At 40.6% G+C, this 13,642-nt stretch overlaps 1 protein-coding gene across 12 annotated transcripts in view; it reads right to left on the bottom strand.

Annotated features, from left to right (window-relative positions):
• The window catches only part of L3MBTL3 (L3MBTL histone methyl-lysine binding protein 3), a 56,643-nt gene that overhangs the window by 22,473 nt on the left and 20,528 nt on the right, over positions 1–13,642 (bottom strand). For all 12 annotated transcript variants that reach the window (XM_082216092.1, XM_082216090.1, XM_082216094.1 and 9 more), the window contains 5 exons: positions 13,010–13,101; positions 9,182–9,286; positions 8,530–8,665; positions 5,727–5,818; positions 4,789–4,940 (listed from right to left, as the gene is read on the bottom strand). In XM_082216092.1, coding sequence (XP_082072218.1) covers positions 4,789–4,940; positions 5,727–5,818; positions 8,530–8,665; positions 9,182–9,286; positions 13,010–13,101 — 577 coding nt within the window. The remainder of the gene's footprint in view (positions 1–4,788; positions 4,941–5,726; positions 5,819–8,529; positions 8,666–9,181; positions 9,287–13,009; positions 13,102–13,642) is intronic.

Below are 13,642 nucleotides of genomic sequence, written 5' to 3' on the forward strand. Positions count from 1 at the left end.
CCTGCCTTACAAACCATTCAGAAATTACCCAGAGAAAAAATGGTTACCTGTGAACACAAGCCTAAGACACTAATATATAACCCAAAAAGGATGGGGGGGGGGGGAGAGAGAGAGAGAGAGAGAGAGAGAGAGAGAGAGAGAGAGAATAAAATGCACTGATTTTATTCACCATAGGTAACTATCTGAGTGGCTAGTTACAAGCTTACATTTTGTAGCTTTTTTGTTCTTCCAATTTGTATGTCTGAAGATGTTTTTAGATGCTGTGAGTTGCATATGCGAGCATATGGAGAAGCAAACATTTAAGCCAATAAAATACAAACTGTGCAAATTGTTCTATTGTGGTAGAATTAGCTCTCTAGTTCAGTAAGATTGTTAGGCAACTCTACAGAATGCTGTCTGAAGACTCTGGCATAATGTATATATGCTTATGAACCTTTCTTCTTTTCTGAAAAAGAGCTCTCTCATTTGTAAAGCACTTGTATTACCATGAGCCCCTGAATTGTAAGTAATCAGTTAATAATAGTATTTCAACAGTTTAAAAAATAATGATTCATAGCTGAATTATAACAAAATGGAAAGGGTATAGAGGCAGAAATTCATACACACACACACACACTGTTCTGAATACTGGTCTTGCTAGAGGAATCGCTCTAATAATACACAAGTCATCTTATAGCACCATCTAGTGTTCAGATGTCAAACTCACTATGAACAAATGTCAAGTCAATTTAAGGAAATGCTGAAATATCATATGTTGCTCTGCTCTATGAAGAGGTGGTTCTTCCCTTCTCACACCCCAGCTAAGCATTTCTGAGTATCCTGAAGGCTTTTGAGAGTAACAACTTATTTTTTTAACCTAAAGTAAGCGTGGCGCTGTGGGTTAAAGCCTCAGCGCCTAGGGCTTGCCGATCGAAAGGTCGGCGGTTCGAATCCCCGTGGCGGGGTGCGCTCCCGCTGCTCGGTCCCAGCGCCTGCCAACCTAGCAGTTCGAAAGCACCCCCGGGTGCAAGTAGATAAATAGGTACCGCTTACCAGCGGGAAGGTAAACGGCGTTCCGTGTGCTGCGCTGGCTCGCCAGATGCAGCTTGTCACGCTGGCCACGTGACCCGGAAGTGAGATGGGCGCACAAACCCCAGAGTCTGTCAAGACTGGCCCGTTCGGGCAGGGGTACCTTTACCTTTACCTTTAAGCTGCTAGCATCCACAAAATTAAAACGAAAACCCATTCATCTCATTTACATTTTTCAACTCTCACATTTAATAAAATAGCAAACAATTTTAAAAATATTTATAGACGGCGAGCAAAAGGAGAGCAACATAAAAGTTGAGGTAAGAACTACATGTTACAAATCTGCAATTCTTTCCCTCACTCAATAGCCAACCTGCTTTAATTTCCAATAAGTAAAAGATTCATATATTTTACCTTTAGCCGTAACTACCCGTATTCCATTCAGTCTGAAGACACTTTTCCCTGACAAGTTTGTTTACATTCGTTTTTCTTGACAAAAGTTTGGGGGATGGGAAGGCATATCATGCTTAAGGCAGCTGAGGTAGCTCAGTCAGCTCAATATCAAGGTCATGGGTTCGAGCCCCACGTTGGGCAAGATTCCTGTTTTGCAGGGCGTTGGACTAAAGACCCTTCTGGCCCCTTCCAACTCTATGATTCTATTATTCCATGAAACATGAAGTTCTGCTGTCAGATTCCAGGTGTGGGGGCCACTCTCCTGTGGATTCATCCCAGTGTAGCTGTAACTTTTTAAAGGACCACATTATTTATTTGAAGGTCTACCTACATCCATGTGAGGTAGCTCTAAGATTAGTATTTTGGGCCTTGCTAGCTGGCCTGCCCATTACAGTCTACCAGACAGGCAGGCACTATACGCGGGGCCTTCTGGTGGTGGCCCCGAGCCTTTAGCACTCCCAAAACAAAAAACAGCATAAAATGCCCTATCGTTTTAAAATGGACCCTAAAATCATTTCTGTTTCAGTATGCATTTTAATAAGTTTGTTGTGAGCTTGGCTTCTAAAACTTGTTTTAAGCTGCTGACATTTCAATTTGGGAAATGGCTCTTTGTATTTTAAAAACTGTATTATGGCATTTAAATTGTATTTTGCCAGCTGCCTTGAGAGGGCTCTGCTCTGAAAGACTGCATATAAATACTTTAGGGGGGGAAATGAGTGAAAAGGTCTGCAACCGTGGGTGTTGGGTCAATCACAACTTCATGTTTGGGAGCCTGTGCCACTGGGCCCTGCAATGCTCCAAGCTCTTTAAAAGTTGCAGCCCTGCCAAGGGATGATCCCCTGGGAAACGTGATGCTGCTGTAATGTTTAAAAGGTGCCCATATCCCATTTAAAATCAATGAGACAAGCTAGTCAAAGTCAAATTCCAGCGCTTTCAACAGAACTTGAATGCAGCATGTCCACGACGTTTAATGCCGAAGGGATCAAGCAGCAGCTTTAAAAAACCTCCCTGTGTCTTCAGAAAAGGTTCTTTTTCTTCTGTTCCAGGGTATATTTTCTTTTTTCTGCTTTATCTTCAGTTTCTTTGCCCTTTGACATTCTGCAGTTTTATTCTGCCTTTGCTCTCAAGCTCTCCTAGCAACCAACCCCACCTCCTTAAGCAAGTCTGCCTTACACTTAAACATGAATGACTAGCTCAAGAGTATCGAAAAACGTGTTAAAAGCAAAGCAATGGTCACCCGTTTCTGTGGCCAAGCATTGGGACAGCATTCATTCACACTAGAAAAAGGAGATGGAAGGTTTCATGGCCTAAACATCAGACTACAGTGGTACCTCGGGCTTTCTAGAATGGTACAAATGTGCTGCCTCCTGAGAAGTGTTCACAGCCACTTTGCTCCTTGGCTTAGTGACTGTGCTGAAAGGCTTGGAGACGAGCAAAGCAGCTGAAATTACTTTCCCTGGCAGTCTGCACATTTGCATGAAGCCAAGGTTTGGCTTAGTGTCATGTGCAAACACAGCCAATGAGAGAAACAATATCGCCTCAATTTGAAAACCAATCTAAGGAAGATTTATGGAGAACTCAAATGCTTGTTTGCTATTTCTTTTTTTAAAAAAATAATTTTTATTAAAGATTTTCTTGGTTTACAAAAGTACATGCATTGTCTCTTCATTCATGTTGTTACGTCTTTTCTACAGATCAGTTACATTTGTTATGAGATGTTTGTGTTGAGTATAGTATAAGGTCAGGGAAAAAGAGTGGAGGGGAATTTATATTCTTTTCTATAGTGTATGTGTGGGGTTTTGTGTCAGCGTCAGCTGGGTAGGTTCTCTTTCTATTTGCTTGATACATTTCTTGCTCACGATTTCTGAGTCTTTGCCTCTAGTAAAGTTATTGTTCAACTGTGCATTTTGACATTTTTCTGATGGACCAACAGCATTCCCTATGCTTTTTACATTACAACGTGGTATCCTTTAAGCCAAAGCTTTATAAAAGCATAAAGACAGTTCTGCAGACGAAGTATAATGGAACTACCATTGACCTGCTTATTGGTTTGCAGATCCAATTTCTTTTGATGATCTTTTGATAAGATCTTGAGGAAATTTAATTTATTTATATGAATGTTTATACACTGCCAACTAATAAAAAAGAGTATTGTGACAGTGTACAATAACATCATTAAAACATCATAAAATTAGATAATTAGGTAATAAAATAAAGGACAAATGACCAACGCTGAATGAAATTAAAACTCTAAAAATGCTTGGTGGAATGTTTTCAGCATCAAAATTGTGGGTGTCTCTCTGAATTCAATAGGAACATTGTTCCAAAATTCTGGCTGACACTATGCTAAAATCCTTAGTTCCTGAGAGGATGCTCTTCCTAAGTAACCAGCTCAGCTAATTTCACTGATCAGTGGTGTATGTGAGAGCAAACTATTTTTCTGGCAGACAGCTTTTTGCCACTTAATGTGCAACTGTCATCCATATTGTTGGTGTTGTCACTATGCTAGAAGGAATGCTCTCTGTGTAATATTTCACAGCTGGCCTTGTCTATATTAGCATCTTTCCTTCTCCTCATGAGCAGCCGTGCCATCACATGCAAGTGCAATGTTGCTGGAAAGATTAGGAAGGAGGGAAGGTTTGAGAACCTGTGACCTTTCGCCTGGCAGAGAACTTCTCGAATGGCTTTTCCATTTGGGCCCTAGCAAAGAGAGTTCTGTGCAGCATTTTGAAGTCCTGACAAACAGCTGATTGTTGAGGCTTCAAAGCACCACTTCGCATGATGTTAATGGCCCACTGGGGGCTAGGAGATATAAAGATCTGGCTCAGCGGTCATATCCAGTTCCCCACCCACAGCAAAGAACTAAGAAATTCAAACGTTAACAGCTCTTGCAAACTTTTATAAGGGGGGGGATGCACACACTAATCAGACCATATAATACTTTGCATCTTTCAACTACAGTGGTACCTTGGTTTAAGAACAGCCCTGTTTACGAACTATTTGGTATACAAACGCTCCGGTTAGCGAACTTTACCTTGGTCTACGAACGGAAGCTAAATGGTGGAAGGGCACCGGTGGCAGGAGGCCTCATTAGGGAAAGAACACCTCGGTTTAAGAATGGCTTTGGTTTAAGAACGGACTTCGGGAACGGATTAAGTTTGTAAACCGAGGTATCACTGTATTGTCAAAAATCTAGGGACATCTTAATGAAATATAGGCACTAGTGTTCATAGCAACCATGGGGGGGGAGTGAAAACAACAAATTAACAAGGTAGAATTTTGGGGATGCTTATCATTCCAACAAACAAGCTATTTAAAAAGGCATACCAGTAGTCATAACTCTCATCCCAGTTGTCAAAATGAACCAGAAAACGACTGTCCACAATGTCAGTTACTGTAGCAACACATATGAATGCAGGGTTCTTTTTGTCTACTGCTTCAAGCTTCATCCCCACTCGAAACCCTGATGGAATCACCGTCTAATCAAGGAAAAGTTTAAAATTAACAGTGAATAGATAACTGGTCTATTTAAGTACCTAAAGCACTATATAAAAGAAATAAAGAAATGCAGGTTAATAATAATAAACCATGCATCCCAAAGTCTCTTGACTATCCACAATCAATCCACAATCTTGCTACTAAAAAGAAAGGAGTCCCAGCAGTATGGATGAGCCAGTAATTCACATGAAAGTGGTAGAATAAAACAATTTTCAGCATCATGCTTTATCATATTTTAATCTTTTTAAAAAATTCTTAACTATTACGCCCTGTCCATTTTAGAATGACAACAAAAGAGATTTACTGGCCATTTGTGGTTTTGTGCTGCCTGAGCAGGTGATGGATACAAGCCACTGTTTACAGTAGTTGCTCCTGATCTCTGCATACTTTGTAAGCCAGTTGTCTATTTCACCTCGCCAAGTCTTGCATACACATTTGATACAAACCTGTGGGAAAATAGTAATCTGTATCCACCCAGGACCTATCTAATTGTTTTGAGTGCAATCTGTGGACTGTGTTGCTGTGCATCAACAGCTTCACATAAGATTGTCTTGGATATAAGATGAACTATCTCCCTCAACATAAGGAAATAGTTTGAATTTCACCATGGAAAACAGGCAGGGATTGATGCGTATCTGTATTTACTTGGGCCTTTTCCCTTGTTTTAGACTAAGGGTTTGAGTCATAATACTAACAGAAAAACAATGTAATCATAATATAAAAAGCAACTATCAGCAAAGAAGCAGGGATAATCAGAGAAAACTCACTGCATTTTGGTTTTCAAACAAGGATTTAGGAGCAGCTTGAGCCTTACATTTCTTCAGATATGAGGGCCAATTAAATTCATCTTCTTTATATCCTAAAGAAACCCATGAAAAGGAAGAATATAAAATGCCATATCTATTAAACGTATGGTGCACTTGTGTCAACTGCAGTCACACCTGTTAGCACAGTACCTCAGTTTCACTCTGCCAAATCATTCAATCCCAGAATTAAGTGGAAAACAGAGACTGTTTCTTGTAATTTGCTGACCTGGTTGGAGGGCATTCTGTATTGAGGATGATGCCTCCTACCGGACTTGATAGGCAGACTCTATCCTCCCCTTCTAGAGGGAGGAATTATCCCACCCTCCAGATCAACTGGCAGAGCAGAAAACGACTTCTCATCCCCAAATAAGCAAAACTAAAAAACTGGAACCAGAGCTATTCAAAGAGGAAACAATAAAAGAAACAGTAGGGTCAAGGTGGGGGCAATATTTCGATGGCTGCTGAGAACAAGGGGTTCGAATGAAGTATTCACATGACAATTGCTCAAACTCCAGGGCACAGCCCTTCAACACCATCTCAATCACCCACCTGTCTGAGCTGACGTAATTCCAATGGTAAGGAAAAGAAGGAGCTAGGCCTCCACTGGAGACAGCTCCTGACAACGGGTGTAGTTAGACTGAGGATTTCTTTCTGCCCTCTGGAACCAAGCAGTGGCAAAATCTGACACAGAAGAATATCCCCCATTTAAGTCTGTAGGGCTGGTAACCTCTTGGGGAGGGAAAACTACCCTGAAGGATGAAAAATGTGGGGCTGCTTGGTTTTGTCCCGCAACTCTGTAAGATGAGCCTCAAGTGCCTTGACAAACACCTTGGTTCTTGAGAGAGGCAAGGATGACACGGTGTGCCTGCAAACTGGAACTAACAACTCACTGCTGCAACCCCACATTTCTATGCACAATGGTGGTGGAAGCCATATGAGGCCCTAAACTGAAAAACATCAAAGGAGGTGCCAGCTGCCAGGGCAGAGTAGTAGTAGTATATTTTCTTAAATCCATCCTTAATTGCCTGGGGGATATCATCCCTGGCATTCAGCTCCTCCACTCACATACATAAATAAAGCCAGAGGAAAAAAGGGAAGCTGTGGTGGCTGACTTGAATGCCACTGCATCTGCTTCAAAGCTCCTATGAAGGGCCCTTTCCACCCTTCTGCCATCATTCTGCCACCCTTCTGCGATCATTTACAGGTGGATCTACAACCAGAAAATGCAATCGCTGCATCATGCCACCTGCGAAGGTATAATGTGCTTTGCAATCTTAATCACTAATTTAGTCTTGTCCAATTTGTTCCACTCTGCTTTCCACGAAGTACAGGTCTATTGTGAAAAAGTGACCCTGGGAGGGGTGGCGAAACACGTGGTGAGAGCCTTTAGAGTGCCCACCGCCCTAGAGTGTGACTCAGAAGATGCCAAGGGCTCTCTTTCCTCAGTTAGCTGGAGGGCCTTATGAGCCTCCAGCCTAATTTGGCAAAATGTAACTTTAAAATTCTTCCTGTAGTTGGGAATGCAAAAGCTTCTACTGAAAGCTCTACTGAGACAAAAAAATTAAAGCTAAGCCACAGTCATCCATTTTCTAGTAAAGAGATGAAGTACCTAGATACTATTTACAGACAATGCACGCTTATGAATTCTGTTCAGCTCTTATAAGTGAACAAGATACATGTCTGGGATTTATCATCTTCTCAAAGAACAAAAGGAAGTTGGAACCCTGAGGTTATTTGTTCAGTATGGTTTGCAGTTCTGGTCCAGAGGAACCTTACTTATAGTTTCATTTCAATGGTATCCTGTGATGTCCTTGAAAAGTGCAAGTAACAGATTAAAACAAGAGTGTGCAGTTAGGCCGCATTACGTACAAGTTTCATTAATATACCGTAATGCCAAAGCATGTTTTAGCATTATATATGGTCAACCCACTGTGTCTAAGACTGTTGATACCCACTTAGCCGGGGTTAAACCCCATTGAACCTGGGATTAAATCAACTGAGTGGACACCTATTTTGATGCATTATAAAGCAACTCTGTTAGACCTATAACAAAACTGCATATATGCTTAACTGGAGGATTGCACTCTTAAATAAGTCTCTATATAAAAAAACCCAGTCTGATTTACAAATTATTATTCTTTCAGAAGCAAATTCCTGATTGTAGGAATTTGGGCTCTAACTTGGGTGGCCTGATACACTTTGTTTTTCCACCATCATTTTTGCCACTGTTTTTTCTGTGTGTCTTAAAAATTCCTTTAGATGCTTACTCTTACGTCCCACTCTGTTCGATGAAGCTTAGTCCCAAGTGCATTTGGACTTTAGCTTGAACTGCAGCATAATGCTCCATAAATCCTATTGCTTTACAAAACAGAGCTTATTGTTCCTAACAGGTTCTCATGAATAGATAGCTATGAAGTTCAGAAATCAGCTCAAAGGCATCCAACGGAAATGATAAATTTACCCATCTGAACGACATCTACTCATTCAGACCTACAGGCGGTATAAGAAATACTATTAGATCTCCTTGTCCAGATTTATCCCTCAAAGAGAACAGCAATTGGACAGTAGCAATCCTAGAAGCAGGGTGGGGTGGGGCTGCTTACCTGCCTTCGTAACTCCATGGGTAACCAGTAGTGATCCTGAATACAATGTCACTCAATAGACAGAGAGCCACCATACACAGGCGTTTTAGTACCCAGTGTGAGAAGCACACCTCAGCAATTGTCTAATATGACACAGATTTTTTTTGTTGGTAATCTAATACCTTTCGGTGGATGAAGTTTGTGTCCTGTTTTCTCGCACCAACCAACTGGGTGAATATCAGAAGAATCAGCATTCCGCCAAAAATCGTAACACTCTGGGTATTCATCAAAGTGAAGTCTAATTCTGTAACCACAAGTCTAAATCCATAGTAGGAAGAAAGAATACAGCAAAGGAAAAATGTGTTTACATTTAAACCAAAAAGTCAGTATTAGAAAATTGGTATACGTGCAGTCAGAATCAAAGTGTTCTCAAACAAAATGTTGTAGCTTTTTATGAGATAACTTTACTTATTATCCTGAAAAGGGAAGCAATCAGAAGACAGATAGTAAGGTAGTATATGCACACTAGTCCACATGTGCATCAGGGTATATTGGGCATACACATGGTATATAAATGAGAATGCTGGTATTTCTTTTCAACACTACCTTCTAAACACTAACTTCTATTTTCTACCTCTCTTGATACTAGAATGCAGTGAAGTTGACTGATGGGAGATTCAGCACAGATAAAAGGAAGTACTTTTTCACACAACACATAATTAAAACTATGGAATTTGGTACCAAAAGGTGAGGTGATGGCCACCAGCTTTTATGGTGTTATTTCTAATCCCATTTTAAAGCTATTAATAACTGCTTGTCACTTCTGGTACTCACCTCAGCTACTGTAAGCACACAGTACATTGACTGGTGCTCAGGGTCCACTCCTTCTAGTTTCATTCCAACTTTGAATCCATTTTTGTTGTATGGGAAGGATTGATACTGGAAGAAAAAAATATCAAATTTTCTAAGTTTAGCATGAACATTTCTAAAAGATAGCCAATGATTTTAAGGGGGTGTGGCTCTCAGTCCTTCCAATGAACAGATCAAACTAGTACTTATTTAAAACAAACCTACATAGAAGTTAAAAAATGCTTTATAATTTTGATAAATATAAAAAACTGTATTATAAATATGGGTCTCAGTCTGCCATGGATGTTCCCTGTAGTAGTTTCTCTCTCACATTCCAAGTCCATATTAAAAACTGCCGGGTATGTTGCTGATAGGAGTTCTTTTGCAATCACATGGGTTCAGATATTAAGGGAACGCAACATCTACAAAAACCACTCACTCTTGTACCCATCTTGTTGTTTCCCTTCCTGTCTGTACAACTGATATAGGGAACTCTGGGTCAGACAGAAGTGGTTGATTGATTTAAGTTATTTCCACAGTGAGCTGTGCCCAATGAAAATATGGAGGAAGTCTGGTGGCAGTGTGAGAAACCTGTACCAAACTTCTACCTCTGGACTCCTTAAACTTCTAAACAGATAACTAAAGTGCAAAGCAGTGATAATGTTCCCATGAACTAAACAAAATGAAGTTGAATAGATTATCTATGTAACTTTTCCAAGGATGATATCAAAAACAGGATTTTAGATTCCCACTGGTTCCTGCTTATCTCTGGGAAAAGTACAAGAATTAATGACATCTGACATAACTTTTCCATGTGCATCCTGCCTCATTCTCGTTGTTTGCTGCAATAAAAATGGACTGAAATGCTGCAAAACCTTTGGGCTGATGCAGAAATATTATTATCCTCCATTAAGAAGTTGTGTGAAGGCCGCTAGATGATGCACTGAATTCCCCCAGTCTTCCTGCCCATCTCTAGAATCCAAAATCCCTCCACTGTTCCTCTTTCAGTTTTAATTTCTGCCAAGTGCTATCTCAGCTTCAATATTAGCTGTTGTTAGAGATAATCAACTAACCAGAATTAGAAACCACTGCAATAATAAAAATGGAACTGCAGTTAAAGCTTCCCTACAGATGTAACAGTTTGAAAGCATGTCAAAGTATAGGTAGATAAACAGGTACCGCTCTGGCAGGAAGGTAAACGGCGTTTCCGTGCGCTGCTTTGGTTCACCAGAAGCGGCTTAGTCATGCTGGCCACATGACCCAGAAGCTGTACCAAGAAAGCAAGATGAGCGCCACAACCCCAGAGTTGGTCACGACTGGACCTAATGGTCAGGGGTCCCTTTACCCTTTACTGATGTAACAAAGTACCCGACAAGTAACAAAGGTGACAAATATTCTAGGCTGCATCAACAGAAGTATACTGTGCACATCAAGAGAAGTAACAGTACCGCTCTATTCTGCCTTAGTCAGACCACACTTGGGAGTACTGTGTCCAGTTCTGGGTGCCACAGTTTAAGAAGGATATTGACAAGCTTGAACGTGTGCAGAGGAAGGCAACAAAGATGATCAAGGGTCTAGAAAGCACTCCTTAAGAGGAACAGTTGAGGAATTTGGGTATCTTTAGCCTGGATAAGAGGTGAGTGAGAGAAGATATGATAGCCAAGGAGAAAGCTTGTTTTCCTCCTGAACTGGAGGGCAGGACCCAAACCAATGGATTCAAGTTATAAGAAAGGAGATTCCAACTTAACATCAGAAAGAACTTTCTGATAGTAAGAGCTGCTTGACAATGGAACAGACTCCCTCGAAATGTGGAGGACTCTCCTCCATATATATATAATAAAGCTGTTTAGAAACCGAGTCAGCAATACAATCAGTCAACCAACCATTACAAGCTTACTGAAACAAACTGGTTTTCAGCAATATCTAAAAGAACACAATAAAAGGCCAAATGCACCTCAGTTGCAAGGGCATTCCAGAGTTTCAGTGTAACCACTGAAAAAGTTACGGTATCTCTCTCATGCAAAGTAGTTCTTAACCATCCATGAGAGAATATTTTTGAGAAGACCTAATCTCAGCTCATTACAAGACAAATTAAACACACACTAATGCAATTACCAATTGAATATTTACCATGTAAAACATCATATCATCATCAACAACAACTTTTATTGTGCAAGCCATAGGCCATGGCATCGTTCAGAAAAATAGCAAAAGGAAAAACAGCAATAACCATAAAAATCATCAGGCACCACACATACAATATAAACTATGGTCACAACTACAAAGATTGTTTGTTGCATAAAATAGAAGACTCTCTAGTAAAATGTGCCAAATTAAATATCTGAATACCCTTTGCAGTTGACCGCTATTTTATCTAGTTCTTTCCTCCTGATCTTCTTAGCTGCCAACGCAGTGCTACTTTATAAGCTACAAAGTCATCAGTATCATTCAGCAGCCATTTCACCCTTTCCACCCTATTCAAGTGAGTTCCATTCAGAAACAGGGGTTTTATGAATCTGTCTCTTGGGTCTATATATAACGGACACTGCAATAAATAGTGGCACAGGTCCTCCACACAGGATTGCCCACACAGACGAAGTCTCTCTTCATAATGTACTTTGCCGTAGCGTCCATCCAACACCGCCAAGGGCATCAATTGGAATCCTAATTCTGTGAAAGCGATTCTAAGCATGGCAAGTGGAATATTTGACAGGTAACTGGCCCGGGTATGCTCTGTTTTAATAAGTGGGAACCATGGCAAACTCTTGGTAGAAGCCATCATGGTTCAATCCCTTTCTGCATCGGACCTAAAGAGACAACCTCTTAAGTGCCACTTGTTCATCTCCATAGTCACCTGAAAATCTTGTAATTGATATTGGGACAAGAGGTGCTGGATACTGTCCTTCCAACATTTAGTCTGTTTCTGTTCTGTGTGTGACATAGCGGGGAGTATCTCCTCCGAAAGAAATTGAAGTCTTTTCATATAATTTAAGCACAGGTAATCAATTCTAGCCTGTATTGTTGTCACGTCAGCTTCAACGCAGAGAAGAGCAGCTGGAGTCCCGTTGGGGAGCAAGAGCACTTTCCTGAGGAATTTGTTCTGCACTGTTTCTAAGGCTTTGTTGGCATTTGGGTCCTTGCCCCATATTGCTACTCCATGAAACATCTGGGAGACCACTTTACTGGCAAAGATTTTCAACGCAGGTTCCAAAAGCTGACCACCCGAGGTAAAACAGAATTTCATTAACGCCCCACAAGCTTTCTGTGCTTTGTTTCGTAGCCTCAATGTGCCCCTTCCATGATAGTGTCTCAGTGAAAAGAATACCCAGATATCTGAAGCAGCGTATTTGCTCCAAATTCTGCTGATCCATTTTCCATTTGAATCTGGGACTACGCTTCCCAAAGACCATAATTTTGGTCTTGGAGTACTTCACGACAAGCTCTTCCCGCTTGTAATACCTGCTGAAAGCTGTAAGCAAACTGTTAAGACCTAATCGGGAGAGTGATAGGAGCACCACATCTTTGGCGTACAGCGGGCTAGATATCTTCCTGTTACAAATTGATAGGGCGGGGGATTCCACCTGTGCTAGCTGTGGCACCATATAATTTATATAAAAGTTAAAAGGTGTGGGAGCCAGTATGCAGTCATATTATATGTGAACTGTTTTAAAGTTTCATAAGCAAGCAAGCAAGCTAAAATGGTCATGCCAGCCATTTCAAACTTCTTCTATATTTGTACATGACACCTATTTTTTACCCGACACACAGGCCCCGTCTGCCTCAAAGAAGCAGTGTTTTAAGGTTTCAGCATACCTCTTTAAAAATCTTAGGTGGTGCTGCTATAGCCTTTTCTTCTTCCAAATACGAAGACCAACTCCATGTTTTCTTTGCCTTTGACATCAAAGCTGGAATTAGAAATTAAAATCTTAATGTAAGCACAGTCACAGCTTTGTACCAAATTATCTGCATAAGCAGTTGTATTATACTATCATTATGGTTGTAAAGGTATGAATTACAGTTATCTTACAGTATAATTCGATATGATTCAGATTTATGGTTAATTTCAGTGCTACTCCATTAAGGAGAAGACCAAAGCTACATTTTTCACACCGCTGATCAGCAGCTAGCAAAGATGGATGGCTATTGCCAAAGCATAAATTGCAGATCACACTGTAGAAAGCTATGGAGTTAACCGGTACTTCCTAATCCTGTTGTTTTCCTCAAATACATGTATCCACTTTGCTAACAATCTGACTCTGTGGCAATTGATTTATACTGCTTTAGGCATCTCCTAGGATTTATTTATTACTGGTTTCTATAAATCTATCTTAACTTTCAGCATGTGGTTTAGATATGAAATTACTCCCAGGAGACACCAAGCAGGGCCTCACTTCTGGTTTTAAAATGCGTGTTCTAAAGAACTATTTGAACAATTTCACATATGTG

The sequence above is a fragment of the Podarcis vaucheri genome (assembly GCF_965113315.1).
Source record: "Podarcis vaucheri genome assembly, chromosome: 3".
Classification (NCBI taxonomy): domain Eukaryota; kingdom Metazoa; phylum Chordata; class Lepidosauria; order Squamata; family Lacertidae; genus Podarcis; species Podarcis vaucheri.